The sequence below is a fragment of the Vanessa atalanta genome, chromosome 26, assembly GCF_905147765.1.
Source record: "Vanessa atalanta chromosome 26, ilVanAtal1.2, whole genome shotgun sequence".
Taxonomy (NCBI): domain Eukaryota; kingdom Metazoa; phylum Arthropoda; class Insecta; order Lepidoptera; family Nymphalidae; genus Vanessa; species Vanessa atalanta.
The window spans coordinates 5,016,613-5,033,060 of NC_061896.1; the positions used below are offsets into that span (position 1 = coordinate 5,016,613).

Below are 16,448 nucleotides of genomic sequence, written 5' to 3' on the forward strand. Positions count from 1 at the left end.
TTAATCTGTAGATACGATTTATGAATATACCACGCAAGGAGGTAGGTAGGTACCTACCCACTATAAATCTAACTCAACTCATACCTATGAATAACAAACAATGTTCAAAATATTTTCTTAGAATTCTCCTATTTCCTAGAAATAAAAGAAGTGAAAAATATTAGACTACTTAAAAGTCGATTTACGATAATATAGTTATAATTATTGTTAGTTTTGGAGTCGGTAATTTTGCTACATTAAGACACCTTACTGTGAGCCGTTAAGGAGTTCCATTGATCAACATATTCGACTATGAGAATTACTTGACCATAACCACGTTACGGTAGGTGATTCAAACATCGGGTTACCCTATAAAAGATTCGGCCGAGTATCGTCCATTTGCTCCTCGGAATTGAAGAGTTCCGATACTTTATCATGGATCCCATAATCAGAACCTAACCAAACTCTCACCAAAATACCCTTGAAATATATCCTTTCCAGTAAAAGAGTCATTAACATTGGTTGGCGTGATGTTGAGTTATTCGTCCGTTTCTCGTGAACATACTTTATGGAAATTTAATACTTATATTGTTTTCTTATAGGTGTCATCATCAGAACTGGACCAAATTAAAAAAAAAAAACACACGAGAAGCTAAATTCAAATAAAAAAATAATCATCAAAATCGGTTTACCCAGTCGAAAGTTATGAGGTTACAAACAAAAAAAATAAATAAATATACAAACGAATTGAGAACCTCCTCCTTTTTAAAGTCAATTTATAAATACAATTATTTCATCATTAGACGTTATCAATAATCAGAAATAACCAGAATAAATCGGATACAACTATATTTGGTCTATTTATCTATAACTAGTTTCTGCATGTGTGTGCAGGTATCTAAATCGTATTTGGCTGTTAGGTGCCCTATGTCTTGTTGACGTGACAACGTGAGTGACATATCATCATAATCCGTTGAGAAGTTGCGGTAAAGCGTGACGAACAAAATCTCTTTTGCAAATTGGTTAGGTTATTGAATCGATAACTTAATAACATCCTAATCCACTGAGTAACTGTTGCTGTTCTTTTTACTCCTGACTTATTATTCATATACTATTATTTAACATTTGACATCAAATATTAAATAATAGTAGATAATTTTTTGTAAGGTCCGCAAAATTTTAATTCAGTTTTTATTTTTTGCATTTTTGCTCTACATGACGTACTTTACATGACGTAAAAGAAGTATTTATTTTTTACAAAATAGATAGGGCAGGTACATAGGCTACCTGATTTGTAATGGTCACCACGAAGAAAGAAATATTATCCATAAGTGTTGAGTGGCTGTTGGGTTTGCACAAAGTTAAAGTAAACCTCCATGTGTATTTTATGAGAATTATAAAAAATATGTATCTATATTAATAATTTCGTGCAACTCTACCATAGATCCGATCGAAACCTATCCACAATTATTTATCGTTAATAAATAATCAAATTTTAGTCGACAACATATATCCGCAAAATTCGTATAAACAAGATATTTCGATATTAAATCCATAAAATTCAATGAAATGAAGTCCAACTGGCGGCCACGTTTGACGTTTACGGGTGCGTTCAGAAATTGTGTTTCAAATAATAATTTCGTGCAGGAGTATAGTAACAACAAAGGAAAGTTATCATTTGCTTAGTTTTCATTAGTTTACCCGAGCAAAGCCGGGTTTTTAGGTAGTGAATATATATATCTTAACAAATTTAATTATGTACTTTTTTGCCTTCCACTGTACATTACAAGGACAGCGAAGGCTGCTTGAAGCATCTTTATAATTGATACAAATGTCGCCTCTTCACATTCGAAGTCGTTTCATAGTGTCTGTGGATAAATTTGGTTTTTATTATTGATGTAATTATGGAAATGAATTCGAATCACGTGAGTTTAATACAATATTAATAATTATTATTATTTTCGAGTTCACTTTTGTGTATGCATAAATCGTTACTTTTGTGAGGAACAAGGAACTGTGAGTACTTTTGAGAGGAACAATAGAGATTTTTGTATTATTATAAAATATTCGTTAGTTACGTATTAACGCCATCGCAAAAATAAATTTCCGAATGCGTCAATATATGTATGTAGGTTACGTTAGGTTTTATATTCTTCTTATAAAAAATAACCTAAACTATATTCATGTAAGTACCAATTATTTATATTAATTATAGTATCTTTCGTGGTAAATATTTTATATTGTAACATCAAAATAATCATACTTATAAGTAAAAATACGCTAATACAGGAATTTTTAAAGTTAAAGTCTAATTTGCACGTACGACATTTTGCACCAATAGTAGTCATAATATGATATTTAAAAAAATCTTAATTAAAATATAATATATATCGCATCCTTTTCAAATACATTGACCGGAACATATTTTTAAAATTTTATGTGTAACCCTAAACATAAAGGTAACAAAAAAAAACAACTTAAAAACAACACAAAATGTTATAAAAAAAAATAATTGGGTTTTTATAAAAAGGTTTACATTCATAACAGCTAAATGAAACTCAGACAAGTACCAAATATTTCTCATGTGCTCTCTGTTAAGAACATACATATTTGTAAAAGTTAAACTATCTTTTTCAAAATAACCTTGTCTTAGATTAGATCAGTATATATAATATTCGCTGGACTCTGTTACAATAATCAGTACACAATGTAATTAGTAACCGAACAAGCGAAGCGAAGAACTAATATAAAAATAATAGTGATAATTATACAATCTCGTGCTCAGCTGTGAGAGAAAACAGTATGAGGAAACATGTCTGTGTTGGTAGAAATAAATCTATGACTCCAAAACTCCGATAACGAGGGGACGAAGTCTAGTCACGGCATGCGAAAGCAATCCCGTGACGCTCGCTGAAGAGGCGGAAAGCGTGCCGCTGATTTTTGTTAGTGGGATATTCCGGTTTACTAGGGCGCGCTAGTCGGCCTGGATACCGGCGAGTCTCACATACCAAACATCCCCAAGTTCATGTGTGGGGAAACTCGAAACGCGATTTTACAGCGAGAAAATAAAGTAGACAAAGTCTTAGTCCAGCAGTTGAATATTCGGAGACAGACAATTTACTTTTTTACTATAAATGTTGAATAATAATGATGTATCAAAATGTAAAACAACTTTATCTAATAACCAGAGCAGTCAAAGGAAAAACTTTTGATTTCATTTAGAAATGTTTTAAAAAAAATAACCTCATGTCTATCAGTTGTAGTCTCGCTGGGTTTATTGACATCACAATATTTTATTTTACTGACTAACCATGATACATACATTGCTTGTTAGCTACCAGGAACTGTAAATTATTTTTATTTTAAATATATTGTTATTTCACTGTAATTTATTCATATATTATGTTTATATCTGCCTTGTACACCCCTAACTCTTTCTATATCTGTTTCTTTCCTCTACACTAAGGCTGCCTGGAAGAGATCGCTGTTAAGCGATAAGGCCGCCTCTTGTGCATCTTTCTTAAATGTGATTCAACTTTTTGTTTACTGGTGTACAATAAAGAGAACTTGGATTTGATTAAAAGATTTGAATGAGCCAGTATAATTAATTACGTGGTACAAGAAGTGATTGTCTATTGAAAATATCAATTACTTTAGGGTCACATATTCTAAAATACATTTTTCTAAAATGAAAAAAAGTTCTGTCATTCTTTTTTTAAAGGCAAGTGGAATAGCAACCAAGGCAGTTGAAAGTAAATGGTCACCACCGCCTATAGATATTAATACTCCCTTACGTCGTCAATGCACCACCAAGCTAGGCGATTAGATGACATATCCTTTGTGTCTTTAGTTCTCTTTGAGCACAATATCAGTTGTTGTTTAGTGTTGTTTAGTAATAGAATAAGAGATGAACAAAACATGCCTAAATAAACCAAGTTAAAAATAATTTCTGCATTAATTTAATTGATTTGATAATTAATTTAACTGCATTAATTTAATAGGTTTCTAATTATATTATCCATTTGAATTAATCGAATACGAGCGTGACTAAGCAAAAACCATCCAAACATACATACGCACACATTCCCAACAATAAATACATAAAACAAATTATAAATGCTACATATTATATTGTAATCTAACATCGAACCAATTTATATGAACTTTGCTATCATTTTCAACATAGTAGCATAACAAATTGACATTCAAAAAACCAACTATCTGGATAAATGCTTAAGATTAAGATAATAAGTAACAAAAGAATACAACGAAAGATAAAAGACGAATGCTTTCTGCATTCGGATCTTGTCGTAAAATCGTTCATACGGAAAATAAATCATAGGGTACCGTCGGCGAACCGAGATGGCCGAGTGGTCAGAACGCGTGCTTAACCGATGATTGCAGGTTCAAACATAGCCAAGCACTACTGAATTTTCATGTGCTTTACGGTGGTAGCTTTACTTAAAACAGTTTGTTAAATGACGATTCAAAAGTGCTTGTAAAAGCCTACTTGAATAAAGTATATTTTGATTTGATTTGACTTAATTTGTGTTTATAATTCATCTCGTGCTCGGCGGTGAAGGAAAACATCATGAGGAAATCTGCATTTGTCTAATTTCAACGAAATTCTGCCACATGTATATCCACCAATCCGCATTGGAGCAGCGTAGTGGAATATGTCTATACCTTCTCAAAGAGAGAGAGGGCCTTAGCCCAGCAGTGGGAAATTTACAGGCTGTTAATGTACCGTAGTAGAGTCTAACAAAGGAGTCAAGTGTCATTAGGGTACAGGTTACGTTAAGACGTTCCATGTCCGCAGATCGTCGCTAACTTCACATGATAATTTTGTATAATAAATACGTAATTGCTTGGATATTACAACACTAATGACTTTTTAGTTGACTGCACACAAATAACAAAAAAAAATATCCCGCTGAGTTTCTTTCGCCGGTTCTTCTCAGGTCCGAGGTGTTAAATTCCGAACCGGTGGTAGATTTTTGTCAATCAATAAGCAAGTGTAAACACTTCTATATTGAATAAAGATTTTTGACTTTGACTTTGAAAGGCCTACTTGCAATTTATTTCGATTAAATTTAATATTATTCCTACGCAGTTAGATTACCCTTGCAAACGATTATAATCATTTTATCTTATTGATATAACCGAGATCTTTTATTACACGTTAAAAATAAATAATATTTTCTGCTCGTAATCATTAAACACATATTATGTAGATAACTATATAACTTATCATTTATCTGGTGAGTAAAAAACGTTTTAAAGGTATAATACGTTTTACTTGGTGGTAGTGGTAGGTACCACCCACTCATTAGAAATTCTACCGCCAAACAGCAGTACTCAGTATTGTTGTGTTCCGGTTTGAAGGGTGAGTGAGCCAGTGTACAGGTACAAGGGACGTAACATCTTAGTTCCCAAGGTTGGTGGCGCATTGGTGATGTAAGGATTGGTTAATATTTCTTACAACGTCATTGTCTATGGGCGGTGGTGACCACTTACCGATATCATAAAAAAAAAAGTAATAATAATAATGAACGGCATCGGATCCGTATAAAGATAGATTCGTGCGGGCTTTGTCCAAACTCGTCTGTTACCATCTATTCATCAAATTTTATTCCGCCAAACTATATATACTTAGTACTGTTGTATTCCGGTTTGAAGGGACATATCATCTCAATTTCCAAGGCTGGTAACACATTGGCGATGTAGGGTATGATTAATATTTATTACTGAATCAATGTCATCGGGCGATGGTGGCCATATACCATCAAATAACCCCTTTTCCAGGCTGCCTACCTATACCATAAAAGAAAAAGTGGTTTCTTTATTATCCACGATAGCCTAAATAAATAATAGCAGATTCAAATCCTATAGGTAACCCTATAGGTAACCTATGTTGGATAGAAAATCTACCACGTGTACCAACTATAGACGAAAGTAAATTAGGAAAAACTTTTTTCAGGACAGACAGACACAAATCAAATCATCAATTTATTCAAGTAAACTTCACAATGAAGCGTTTTTGAATCGTCGATATTTAAATACTACCACCGTTTCGGAAAGCAGCTTTCGAGCGAGAAGAAACGACATGAAACTCGCATAGTTGCTCTTTTCAAATAAACATATTTACAATGCTGATTTTCAAAATAATTAGTGACCACGTGTCCAGTCTGCCCGTGACCACGAACACTGCAAAGTGCTCGAAACGTCGGGATGTTAAAATAAAATAATTAATATACGCGATTAAATCCGTTAAAAAACTAGTTTTATTTCAATTAGTGACCCGAGCCTAAAACCAAGCCTCTTTTTTCTACTTTTTAAATATTAACAGAATAAACAATTTATACATTTTAACAATAAATATGAAATAAAAATCCGACATAAACATTTAAGTATCAACATAAAATTCACAAATAAAAATAAAACAATGTATCCATAATAATCCATAACAATAACAATAACAATAATTATTATACATTACAATGTCTTCCATCGTGATCTCATTCAAATAAACTCAAACGAAGGTATAACAATAAAAGCGAATACAAAATCAAATTACGAATAATTAATAGAATACGATTCCTGTAGTAGGAAAAGATTTTTTGTAAAAACGTCAAAAGTGCTGTCACTTTAACATCAGACACGAACTACTTTTTATTTTTCGCTCGTGACATTGGCGAAATAATCTGTGCCCTCTTGGCACTAATAAAAGCCAAAATTAAAAAAAAAAATTCTTTTCATTTTGAACTATTTGGTGTCCCGCGAAACTTCGCGTTTATTCCTATGACAGGTTTTTTTTTTGTATAATAAATATCATTTCATTATAAACAGCAAGTCACTCGTCTACATTTGGCGCCAAAATGATGAAACTTTATTTCGATTAAATATTTTAACGTCAAATAGGATACATTAGTGAAGTTAGAATTGGAGCTTGTCGATATCAATTTAGTTTATGTTTTTAATTTTTTTTTCTTATACAGCCATGATAGCACTGGTCTCTAACCGGCTTCACTATATAGAGCGCGCTCTGATTGCCTTTTGTTTTTTAACCTGAGTATTTGCTTACGTGGTATATGGTTATTGGTTACGTATGGTATATTTATACCATTCAATTTTTACCTTGGATTTTATTAGAGTCTAACTATGTGTGTGTCTGTGATGGGCTATAAAAAAGTGTATATAAATATTATATACCGTAGAAAAGTTGAATACAAATCTATACCAATATTAAAAATGCAAATGTAACTCTGTCTTTCTGTTGCTTTTTAACGGCCAAAACACTAAACCGAATACGATGAAATTTTAGTATGAAGCGAGCTTGAATTCCAAGGAGGTACATGACTACCTTTTTTGCCTAATATCTAACGAGCAACCCTACAACTCTTGAAAATAAATACGACTCGGTCATTTTTATTTTCCTTTTAATAATAATTAGTTTTTCCAGCTATCCGAGACACAGACTCAAATCGAATTTGATCCAGCATCCAAACCGCCTCCGCAACCACCGCCAGATGACGGAACTAGACGAAGATTTGTGCTCCATTCCGAGAAAGAGCCTTACGATTTCGTTGCCCACAGACAGATCGCGAAACCAACAAAGTTAGTATCATTTCGTATTATTAAATTAAAGTATATTGAAGCCTTCAAATATAGAACTTGGTCTTAACACCATGTCGTGATGGTGTAATTAAATTCTCTAACCTGTCTTGATATTCAAAATCTTCAGCTTTGTATAAAATCTAAAATGGAAAGAGATTGTTCAAATTAATCAAACAATTTTTAATAGAACACGAACAGCTGATGACGCGACTTTGGCTTCCTTAACGTGTATACACTGCTATTAGTTTTATGTGTATTGTTCTAATAGTTTCTTTGCAAGACAATGCAAGTAAATTGTCTCATTGTTCATCTACACGTTTTCAAAACGGTTTTCACGTGTTACGTATAAAAATCCTAAGCCTTCCTAGGAGTTCAAGCTTGCTTTATGCCAAATTTCAACAAATTCGGTCAGTAGTTTGATCGTGTAAGAGCAACAGACAGACAGACAGTCAGAGTTCCTTTCGCATTTATAATATTAGTATAGATTAACATTGCAGACTTAAATAAGTATATACACACCATTATTAATAATACATGACACTACCAAACATCTGAACAATAATACAAACTACAATAACAAAACAACAATAATGAAACTAGTAAAATATGCAAATGAAAACTGTTAATATAGGTATTTGGATTTCCTTAGTCTAAGTACCTACATATATATTAATTTAAATTTGTAATTATATCATTGAACACTAGTCAGATAATCACATCTATATAATTCACTTCAATGCGGTTTTCATCCGATACATAATCTTCTAAATCCTAATCATGTTTTCCTTTACGATTGAACATGAGATTAATAATTTCGAGTATAAACACAATTTTAACATAAGGAAAATCAAGTGGTGCTTGTTTTTAGAACCCGTAATATTTCATTACTATCCAAGAAGAATAGGATCCTTTACAAATGTACAAACGGCATTCTTAGCCACAAATCCTTGGCATGTCCGTCACTAATCGGAAATCACCAAGGTTCAAAGATTAATTTATATTTCAACGATTCAAATAAATATTTACTTTCTATTTCAGTACATTAGAGTCCACTGGACATTTAATAAAGGGCTGCCTAGGGGGTGGCATACTCGGCATACACGAGGCATACATGAAGTGTGGCATTTGGACATCGTTATTTATCACTATTATATTTGGAGTCTACATCGCGTACTGTGTAAATGTAAGTAAATATTATTTTTTTAAACGCAAATCATTTAAAATTGAAAGTTTAATTAATGCCTCGATGGTGTAGTATATATATATTTTTTATGTAATGGACGGTCAAATGGCCCACCTGATGTTATGTGGTCACCACCGCCCATAGACATTGGCGCTGTAAAAAAATATTTACCATTCCTTACATCACCGATACGCCACCAACCTTGGGAACTAAGATGTTATGTCCCTTGTGCCTGTAGTTACACTGACTCACTCACTCTTCAAACCGGAACACAACAATACTAAGTATTGTTGTTTTGCGGCAGAATAACTTATGAGTGGGTGGTACATACCAGATGGGCATGCACAAAACGCTACCACCAAGTAAAATCTGTGGAGTGGCTAGCTTATGTAAGAATCATTAAAACTCAGTCTCGCTTGTCTTTATGAGATAAAAAAGTGAGCAAGGCTTAAGAACGCAGATTCCTTCATCATAATTAAAATCACAAAAAAATATTGCCATTCAACATTTTAAATACAAAGATGTGTATGTGTACTTTCCAAACAAAAAAAGGATTTCCCAAATCTGTTCATTAATGAGTTCTGTTGTAACAAATATAAAAACAATTATAAGTTATAACCATCCAATTTAAACCATCCTATCAAGCGCTCATAAAATAAAACATTGTACACACGTAAAGCTTAATAACTCCTACTTGGGGCAAGGTATCCGTTTCAATAATAAAATTCCGCAGATATTGCATATTGTTCGATACAAGATTATATAGATGATAAAAAAGCGTGCAGCTAATACTTGTTGACTTCCAGGCAGGATATTATAACCTAACTTAACTTTGTATTTTAAATGTTGAAAAAGAGGCACTACTGTGTTGCTGGCCGGTTCTTCTCGGCAGAATCTACATTCCGAACCTGTGCTAGCTTCACTTAATATCGTGTGTAAAATGACGATTCAAAAGTGCTTGTAAAAGCCTACATGAATAAAAGATATATTGATTTCGATATATATAAAAGTAATGATGCAACTAGCATGATGCAAATACAAAATTTCCGGGAGATAATAAAAATTTTGTATTCCCCTCATCCTTATACAACCAAGTAAGCGTATTGCGTTACTAACCGAAGCTTCGTATTACCACATATTTAAATCCAGCTAACGTTAACTATGTAATATACGCAGAAATATTTGAATTTCATTAAAAAAAGGATTAATTTTAATTTATTAAATCCTCCTTGGTGGACAATATTTAAATTTCGACTCTTGTTCCTAGAATGAACTGTGAAATTCCTTTTTTTTTTAAGTTAAATTACAAAGATTCAATATCAGTGTTATTTTATGGAGTTATGTTATTTCTTCCTATAAAAGAAAATCTTAGATGGCGTGTAATATGGTATTATCTAAAAATATTATAAATGCTATGAGATGTTCTCATACGAATCGTGTAAACACTTCAAGACACTTATTTAGTTATCAAACTAGAAGTGAGATAATAACAAATTAATTGGAGATGTTTATCGAACGAACTTAAATATGTTTGTTTAATAAACGTCAATCGATAATGACATTTGCTATTTTTAAATACAAATCATTCGCCGAATTGAAAGCTCTTTAAGGAAGAGTGATACGATTAATCTTGCATTTTATATGTAAATTAATAGTTCATAATCTATCTTGAGATCGATGGTGAAGGAAAACATTTCGACTAATAACGAAATCTCGAGATTTTTTTGAAACAATAATTTTACGCGTTCCACAGTAAACTGGCAGAAATTGTCACGTAAGGGAAAGGCGTTTTCCCCCCTCCCCCCTCCAAGCGAACTTTCCCACTCCTCGGTTATTTATTTATTTATATTTTATTTACTCCTTGGTTATTTCGGTTATCTCTTTGGTTCTTTCTATTGTGAATGCTTTTGTTTAATTATTTTTTTTTAACTTATTATGTAATTGTTATTATTCACGCGGTATTTTCAATAACAATTAATTTCTTGTTATTTAATTATTCTGAATAATTTATTACATTACGTCTGCTATTTAATAAATAATATATCGTAACAGCACCTTCGTTCCAAACGATCTGAAGACACCTCTCATTATTCTTATATGGTATTTTTTCTCGTCCTTTCGATAGGGATCTCTGAAACTCTTTTTATTTCCTTTGAATAGTCACTTCACATCCGTGCTAACCTGCTACAACGACTTATACCCCGCGGACAGCGAATAACTATGATAATGTTAATCTTTTCTTGTTTTCTAGCTACTCGTAAAGTCAGCACAGACGTTGTACAAAAGGCTACATCTACCACAGATGTCGTATCCAGATCTCGCAGAAGCTTCCCTAGAAGTTGGACCCTTTCCTAGTTTGAAAAAGTACAGCAAATGGTTCAGGTAAATTGTTTTATAACTATGTAACTAGCCGTTGTTTTGTATATATAACAGAGTGGTTAAAAACATTGAAAAAATTGGAATGTACCAATTAAAATCCAGCGATACACCTCTTTGTCATTGGATGTCGTCTAAGATCGTTAGTTTACGCACCACGACCGACATCATAGCTAGGAAATATAATATTAAATACTCATTAACACTATCATTTCTAATCTTTGTTTATTCATTTCAATTATAAATGCAAACATTACAATTATTATGATTTAATTGAATATAAAATATAGATAATATTAGATACTTAATTATTTAGAAATATCTCAATTGTAAATTATTATCTTCAATATTGAAATTGGATAATCATTTTGAAATATTACGTTATAGTCGATTAATTATTTAATGTATTTTGTTAACACAGATACGCAGTGGATTTAACGATATGCATCGATCTCTTCGGCGCTTGCTGCGTATACCAGATAATAATAGCAAAGACCATCAAAGAAGTCGTGGAAAGTACAACAGATGTCCCCGTGGGTGACCAGAACACATTGAGACTCTACATACTGACTCTACTCATTCCAGTTCTACTTCTCTGTATGATAACAACGCTGAAGTATCTAGCGCCATTTTCTCTATTGGCGGATGCGTTTATAGGTAAAGATATAGTTTCAAAGTTAGTAATCACATGTATCTTTTTACTATGTTACAAAGTATCGTTGATCTCTAGATCTCGACAACGAGAAATATAAAGGAGCTCCTCTAATTGTCTTTTAACTGAAACTGGAACACAACAGTACATTATACCAACACAAAGCCCTAACACCGCTTTTTTATACCTTAGTAACTGGCGCAACGACCCCTGTGTGGGGGGGGACTATTAAGTAGATATTAGGCACTCTTTGTCCTATTCTGTATCTGTGACGTTTATGTACAATTTCATGAAGATCAATTGAATACTCAAGGTATTATAGCATTAAATATTTACAAAGTCACTTGTATAATATTAATTCAGATACGATTAATATGACAATATAAAATGTACATCTATATACGCTTTACATAGAGTTCAGTTTACATAAAACTGGATGAATTGACATAAAAAATCGCCACAGATTCTTAAAAGAAAAAATGTCCCAGGCTGTTAATTTCGAAAATTAACTCTATTATTCTTGATTTTCCAGTGGCCTGTGTTGTCGCTACAGTTGTTTATGGCTACCAAAAAGCACCGCCCTTGTCTTCTGTACCAGCGTGGAAGGACGCAATTGGATTCTTTGAATTCTGCGGCATCGTTATCTTTAGTATGGAGGGCGTTGGAGTTTCTCTACCAATTGAGAATAACATGAAGGACCCAACAAAGTTTCCTTTAATATTATGTTCTGGTATGTGTTATCTTGTTCTTATAATTTTATAAGTCGATATACCTATAAATAAAACGCGCGTATTTTAGCACTTCTAAGGAGCTAATTTCAATTCATTGGTTCACTGCTAGATGGATAGCACCCAAATATTTGATGTGGTGCAGCAGGTTACTTCTCAAATGATTCCATTAAAAATGCAGTACTGCTTTATCAGATCGATTCATAAAAACGATGCAACAATTTCAAAAAATAGTATAAATAATATAAATATATTTGATAACTTAAATGTAATATAGAAACTTATAACAACAATAATGACTCAAAAAATACCAATTTCGATCAAGTCTCTATAAAAAATTATTTGCATACTGCAATGTAGTTAAGATCCTTGATGATTCATAGTTCGTGTTTATAAAGTTTTGTTTGTACATATTGCTATATCCGTTTGTTATGTCAAGTACGAGGAACATATCAATTTAGATCACTACACGATATAAGGATTAGGCGGTACACCTTAGCAAACATTCGTCTGTAACTAGCTGAACTGTACCAATATAATTTATCTTGTTGCAGGAATGGTCGTAGTTGTTTCTTTTCTAATGTTGGTGGGATTCTTTGGATATTGGGGTTTTGGAGAAAATTCAATTTCACCCGTAACGTTAAACTTTCCCACTACAACGTAAGTTATTTTTTTAAATGCCATACTAAACATTTGGTGAGCCCTTTCCTGATCAATATCGGACACGACATTCTCCAATGAGATTACCAACTATATGGGAGATATGATTGTGCTGGTAAGATATTCTATCATAGTCTGATGACGATCGCGTAATCAGAGAATAGAGAGCCTTAAAAACACCACCAGCTTCCTGTTCCCAGTCTGAAAATTATCATAAGATTAAAATTGAAATGAACATGAAATAACATGGCACTTTATTAACTAGTTTTACGAGTGGTTTCATTGGAAAAACGCTCATATGTGTTTCCTCCACATGAAGAAATCGCCGGTACTTATAAAGCCTGGTACGCCACAGCACAACGGAATACCCAATAAATAAAAAGTGGTACCCACTCCAGACTCCATCTCTTAGAGGTGCATCACGAGATCGCTTGTGCATGCTGTTATGCTTCCTGTACCTAGGATGAACAACTTATTTAATGGGTCTACTGCTTCAAATGCTGTAGTAATACTGAACTTATTTTAATCACAATAAATAGTCCTTTAGAATCGAAATTTCAAGAATGTTGTCAAATTATACTTCAATGAAAGAACGTCAAAAATAAGCGCGCGAAGCTGCGGCTATAAGCTAGTTCTAAATAAAACATCACACAATACATACAGCAAAGTTATATTGTATTCGATTTTCCTCAGATTTCCAACTATCCTCAAATGTTTGATGGGCGTGATGATATTCATAACGTTCGCTCTGAACTTCTGGGCACCTTTCAACCTGGTCTGGTTCTACGTGTCCAAGAAACACGATCCAAGTAGACACTGGTTGTGGGAAAGAATTTACAGAGCCACGTTCGTTGTAATGATAACAGCTATTGCGATTGCATTTCCCAATATTGGGAATCTAATGGGTCTGGTAAGTTTATTATATAATTAATAATAGTTAATATTAGTAATGGCAACACTACTGTACAAATCATTGCAATTTGTTTCAAAGACAAAATCTTCATTAAAAAATTTAGCCATCTTCCTTTAAAATTGTGATATGAATCCCAATAAATATTGAATGATTGTCTTTTTAATAAAAATATTGCCTAATATTGCCTGGCCTGGCCTGTATTTGTATCTATTGAATCCAATTTCATATGCAATAAGTCGACTTGTAATATGCCAATATGCCAACACGCTTTCACAATTAAATTACTGAGCCGAATTTGATGCAATTCATATTAAATGAAACAAGCTTGAACCCCATCGAAGGACATAGACGAATTTTATACACGTTAAACCTTCAACCGTATTAATATTTACATTATGTGAAGTTTTCTACAATTCCGTTCACAGTAGTATTATATCAGAAGGAACAAATTTTATTACTTTATTGATTTATTGTATTGTTTCAGTTGGGTGCATTTTGTTTATCGAATATGGGATTCATATTCCCTGCTCTGATAGATTTGCTCGTAATATGGGAGAGTCCTGGTCTAGGAAAATGGAAATGGCGTCTGTGGGTTAATGTTCTTGTTATTTTGTTGGGGATATTATTATTTGTAGCTGGAACTTATTCTAATGTTAAAGGTTTAATAGTCAATTTGTAAATAAATATAGTGTTTATATATATATATATTTTTTCTGAATTGGCCGAATAATTCATGCCTCTGGTTAAAATAATGCCGTTTAGTAAAGTGGCGGGGCGTTTCTTTAAATGGATAATTTTACCAATTAGCTGCGACATATACACAGGCTGAATATCTTTGCTAGTAAATCGTATATAATATACAGGACCGGATCTAGTCAACCCATCAACCCATTCAATTAATTTAATTTAAGTCTACGTTCATATATCTCTTAGATGGGCCCCTAAGTAGTAATAGCCCAGGACCCCCTAAACTTACGGTCCGGCCCTGATAATATTAGCAGCCCGTAAATGTCCCACTGCTGGGATAAAGGCCTCCTCTCCCTTTGAGGAGAAGGTTTGGAGCATATTCCACCACGCTGCTCCAATGCGGGTTGGCGGAATACACATGTGGCAGAATTTCGTTGAAATTAGACACATGCAGGTTTCCTCACGACGTTTTCCTTCACCGCCGAGCACGAGATGAATTATAAACACAAATTAAGCACATGAAATTTCAGTGGTGCCTGCCTGGGTTTGAACCCGAAATCATCGGTTAAGATGCACGCGTTCTAGCCACTGGGCCATCTCGGCTCTTATAATATACAAATATTAAATAAATACTTGATTCGTGAATTCATAACAAATTCATGCACCAACTATTTTATAAATGGAATTTATTTATTTCCTTACTAATCATCATTAATAATAAAATCATTAAATCGGTATTTTAATTTTATTTCAACAAACAAACCTCCAGTTGTTACGAATTTAAAGATTTTAATAAATTAAAAAAAAACAAATACTTTATGTAGTTAATAATAAAAAATAATAATTTTTCGAATGAATTGAAGTCTAAATAATGGAATGAAATAATATAACACATTTACAAATAAATAATTTATTTCAAAACAAACGTTGATTATTATCTCTCGTGTATTATGACAAATAGAACTCTATTACAATAGAAATAAATCACTATTTACATTGATCATACACAATTAAATCAAGGCTTCACACTTTCTCGCTCTAACATAATCGCCATTGTGTTTCTGTCTCTCTCACACACGAAAGGCGCAAGGGGGTCAAGGAAAACTGACATAAGTCAGCTCTGCCTCATCGTAAGTTCCAATGATTTCGGTTTAACTGATGTTATATCTTGTAACACGCATACAGTGAATGATAATTTCTACTTAGATAGAAGTGTATTTTAGTTTATATTGAACGTACAATCTCACAATTATTTTAAAGGTAACGTCTACACATGACCTTGAACTGTTTATATAGGGGATGTACTAAAGTTGAAGCGCTTATTTCCACACAACACCCAAACATACGTTTCTTTAATCACTCCATTAGTATAAAAAATTATCCAATGATATAGTTTACAATCGTTCTAAATTCAAAATTTATTACTAGAACTAGAATAAATAACTACATTGTTTTAGAATAATTAGGACACTCTGTATCACTGTTCCATAATTTAGTGAAATATACAGAAAAACCATATAAATATCCACTAAAATAAATTACATTGTTACTAAAATTTATTTCAACTTACAATAATAAAATAAAACATTTATAAGTAGTTAGAACTTATTTACAATTCTTAAAAAATGAAAAAAAAAACCATTTATACTCTGT

The 16,448-nt window shown here is 32.7% G+C and overlaps 1 protein-coding gene across 1 annotated transcript; it reads left to right on the plus strand.

Moving 5' to 3' along the window:
• Window positions 1–1,773: 1,773 nt before the first annotated feature.
• LOC125073957 (proton-coupled amino acid transporter-like protein CG1139) lies at window positions 1,774–14,809 on the plus strand. Its single transcript, XM_047685083.1, has 9 exons — window positions 1,774–1,904; window positions 7,442–7,596; window positions 8,635–8,779; window positions 11,031–11,161; window positions 11,577–11,812; window positions 12,340–12,537; window positions 13,090–13,195; window positions 13,889–14,105; window positions 14,593–14,809. The coding sequence occupies exons 1-9, from the start codon at window positions 1,884–1,886 to the stop codon at window positions 14,785–14,787; spliced, it is 1,404 nt and encodes a 467-aa protein (XP_047541039.1). The 5' UTR covers window positions 1,774–1,883; the 3' UTR covers window positions 14,788–14,809.
• The last annotated feature ends 1,639 nt before the right edge of the window (window positions 14,810–16,448 follow it).

Bases quoted from the DNA above. Each gene is read 5' to 3' on its own strand.
- LOC125073957 (XM_047685083.1), top strand. From the start codon at position 1,884: ATGGAAATGAATTCGAATCAC. The intron at 11,162-11,576 runs GTAAATTGTTTT...TTGTTAACACAG, and splicing joins AAGTACAGCAAATGGTTCAG to ATACGCAGTGGATTTAACGA. The intron at 14,106-14,592 runs GTAAGTTTATTA...GTATTGTTTCAG, and splicing joins TTGGGAATCTAATGGGTCTG to TTGGGTGCATTTTGTTTATC.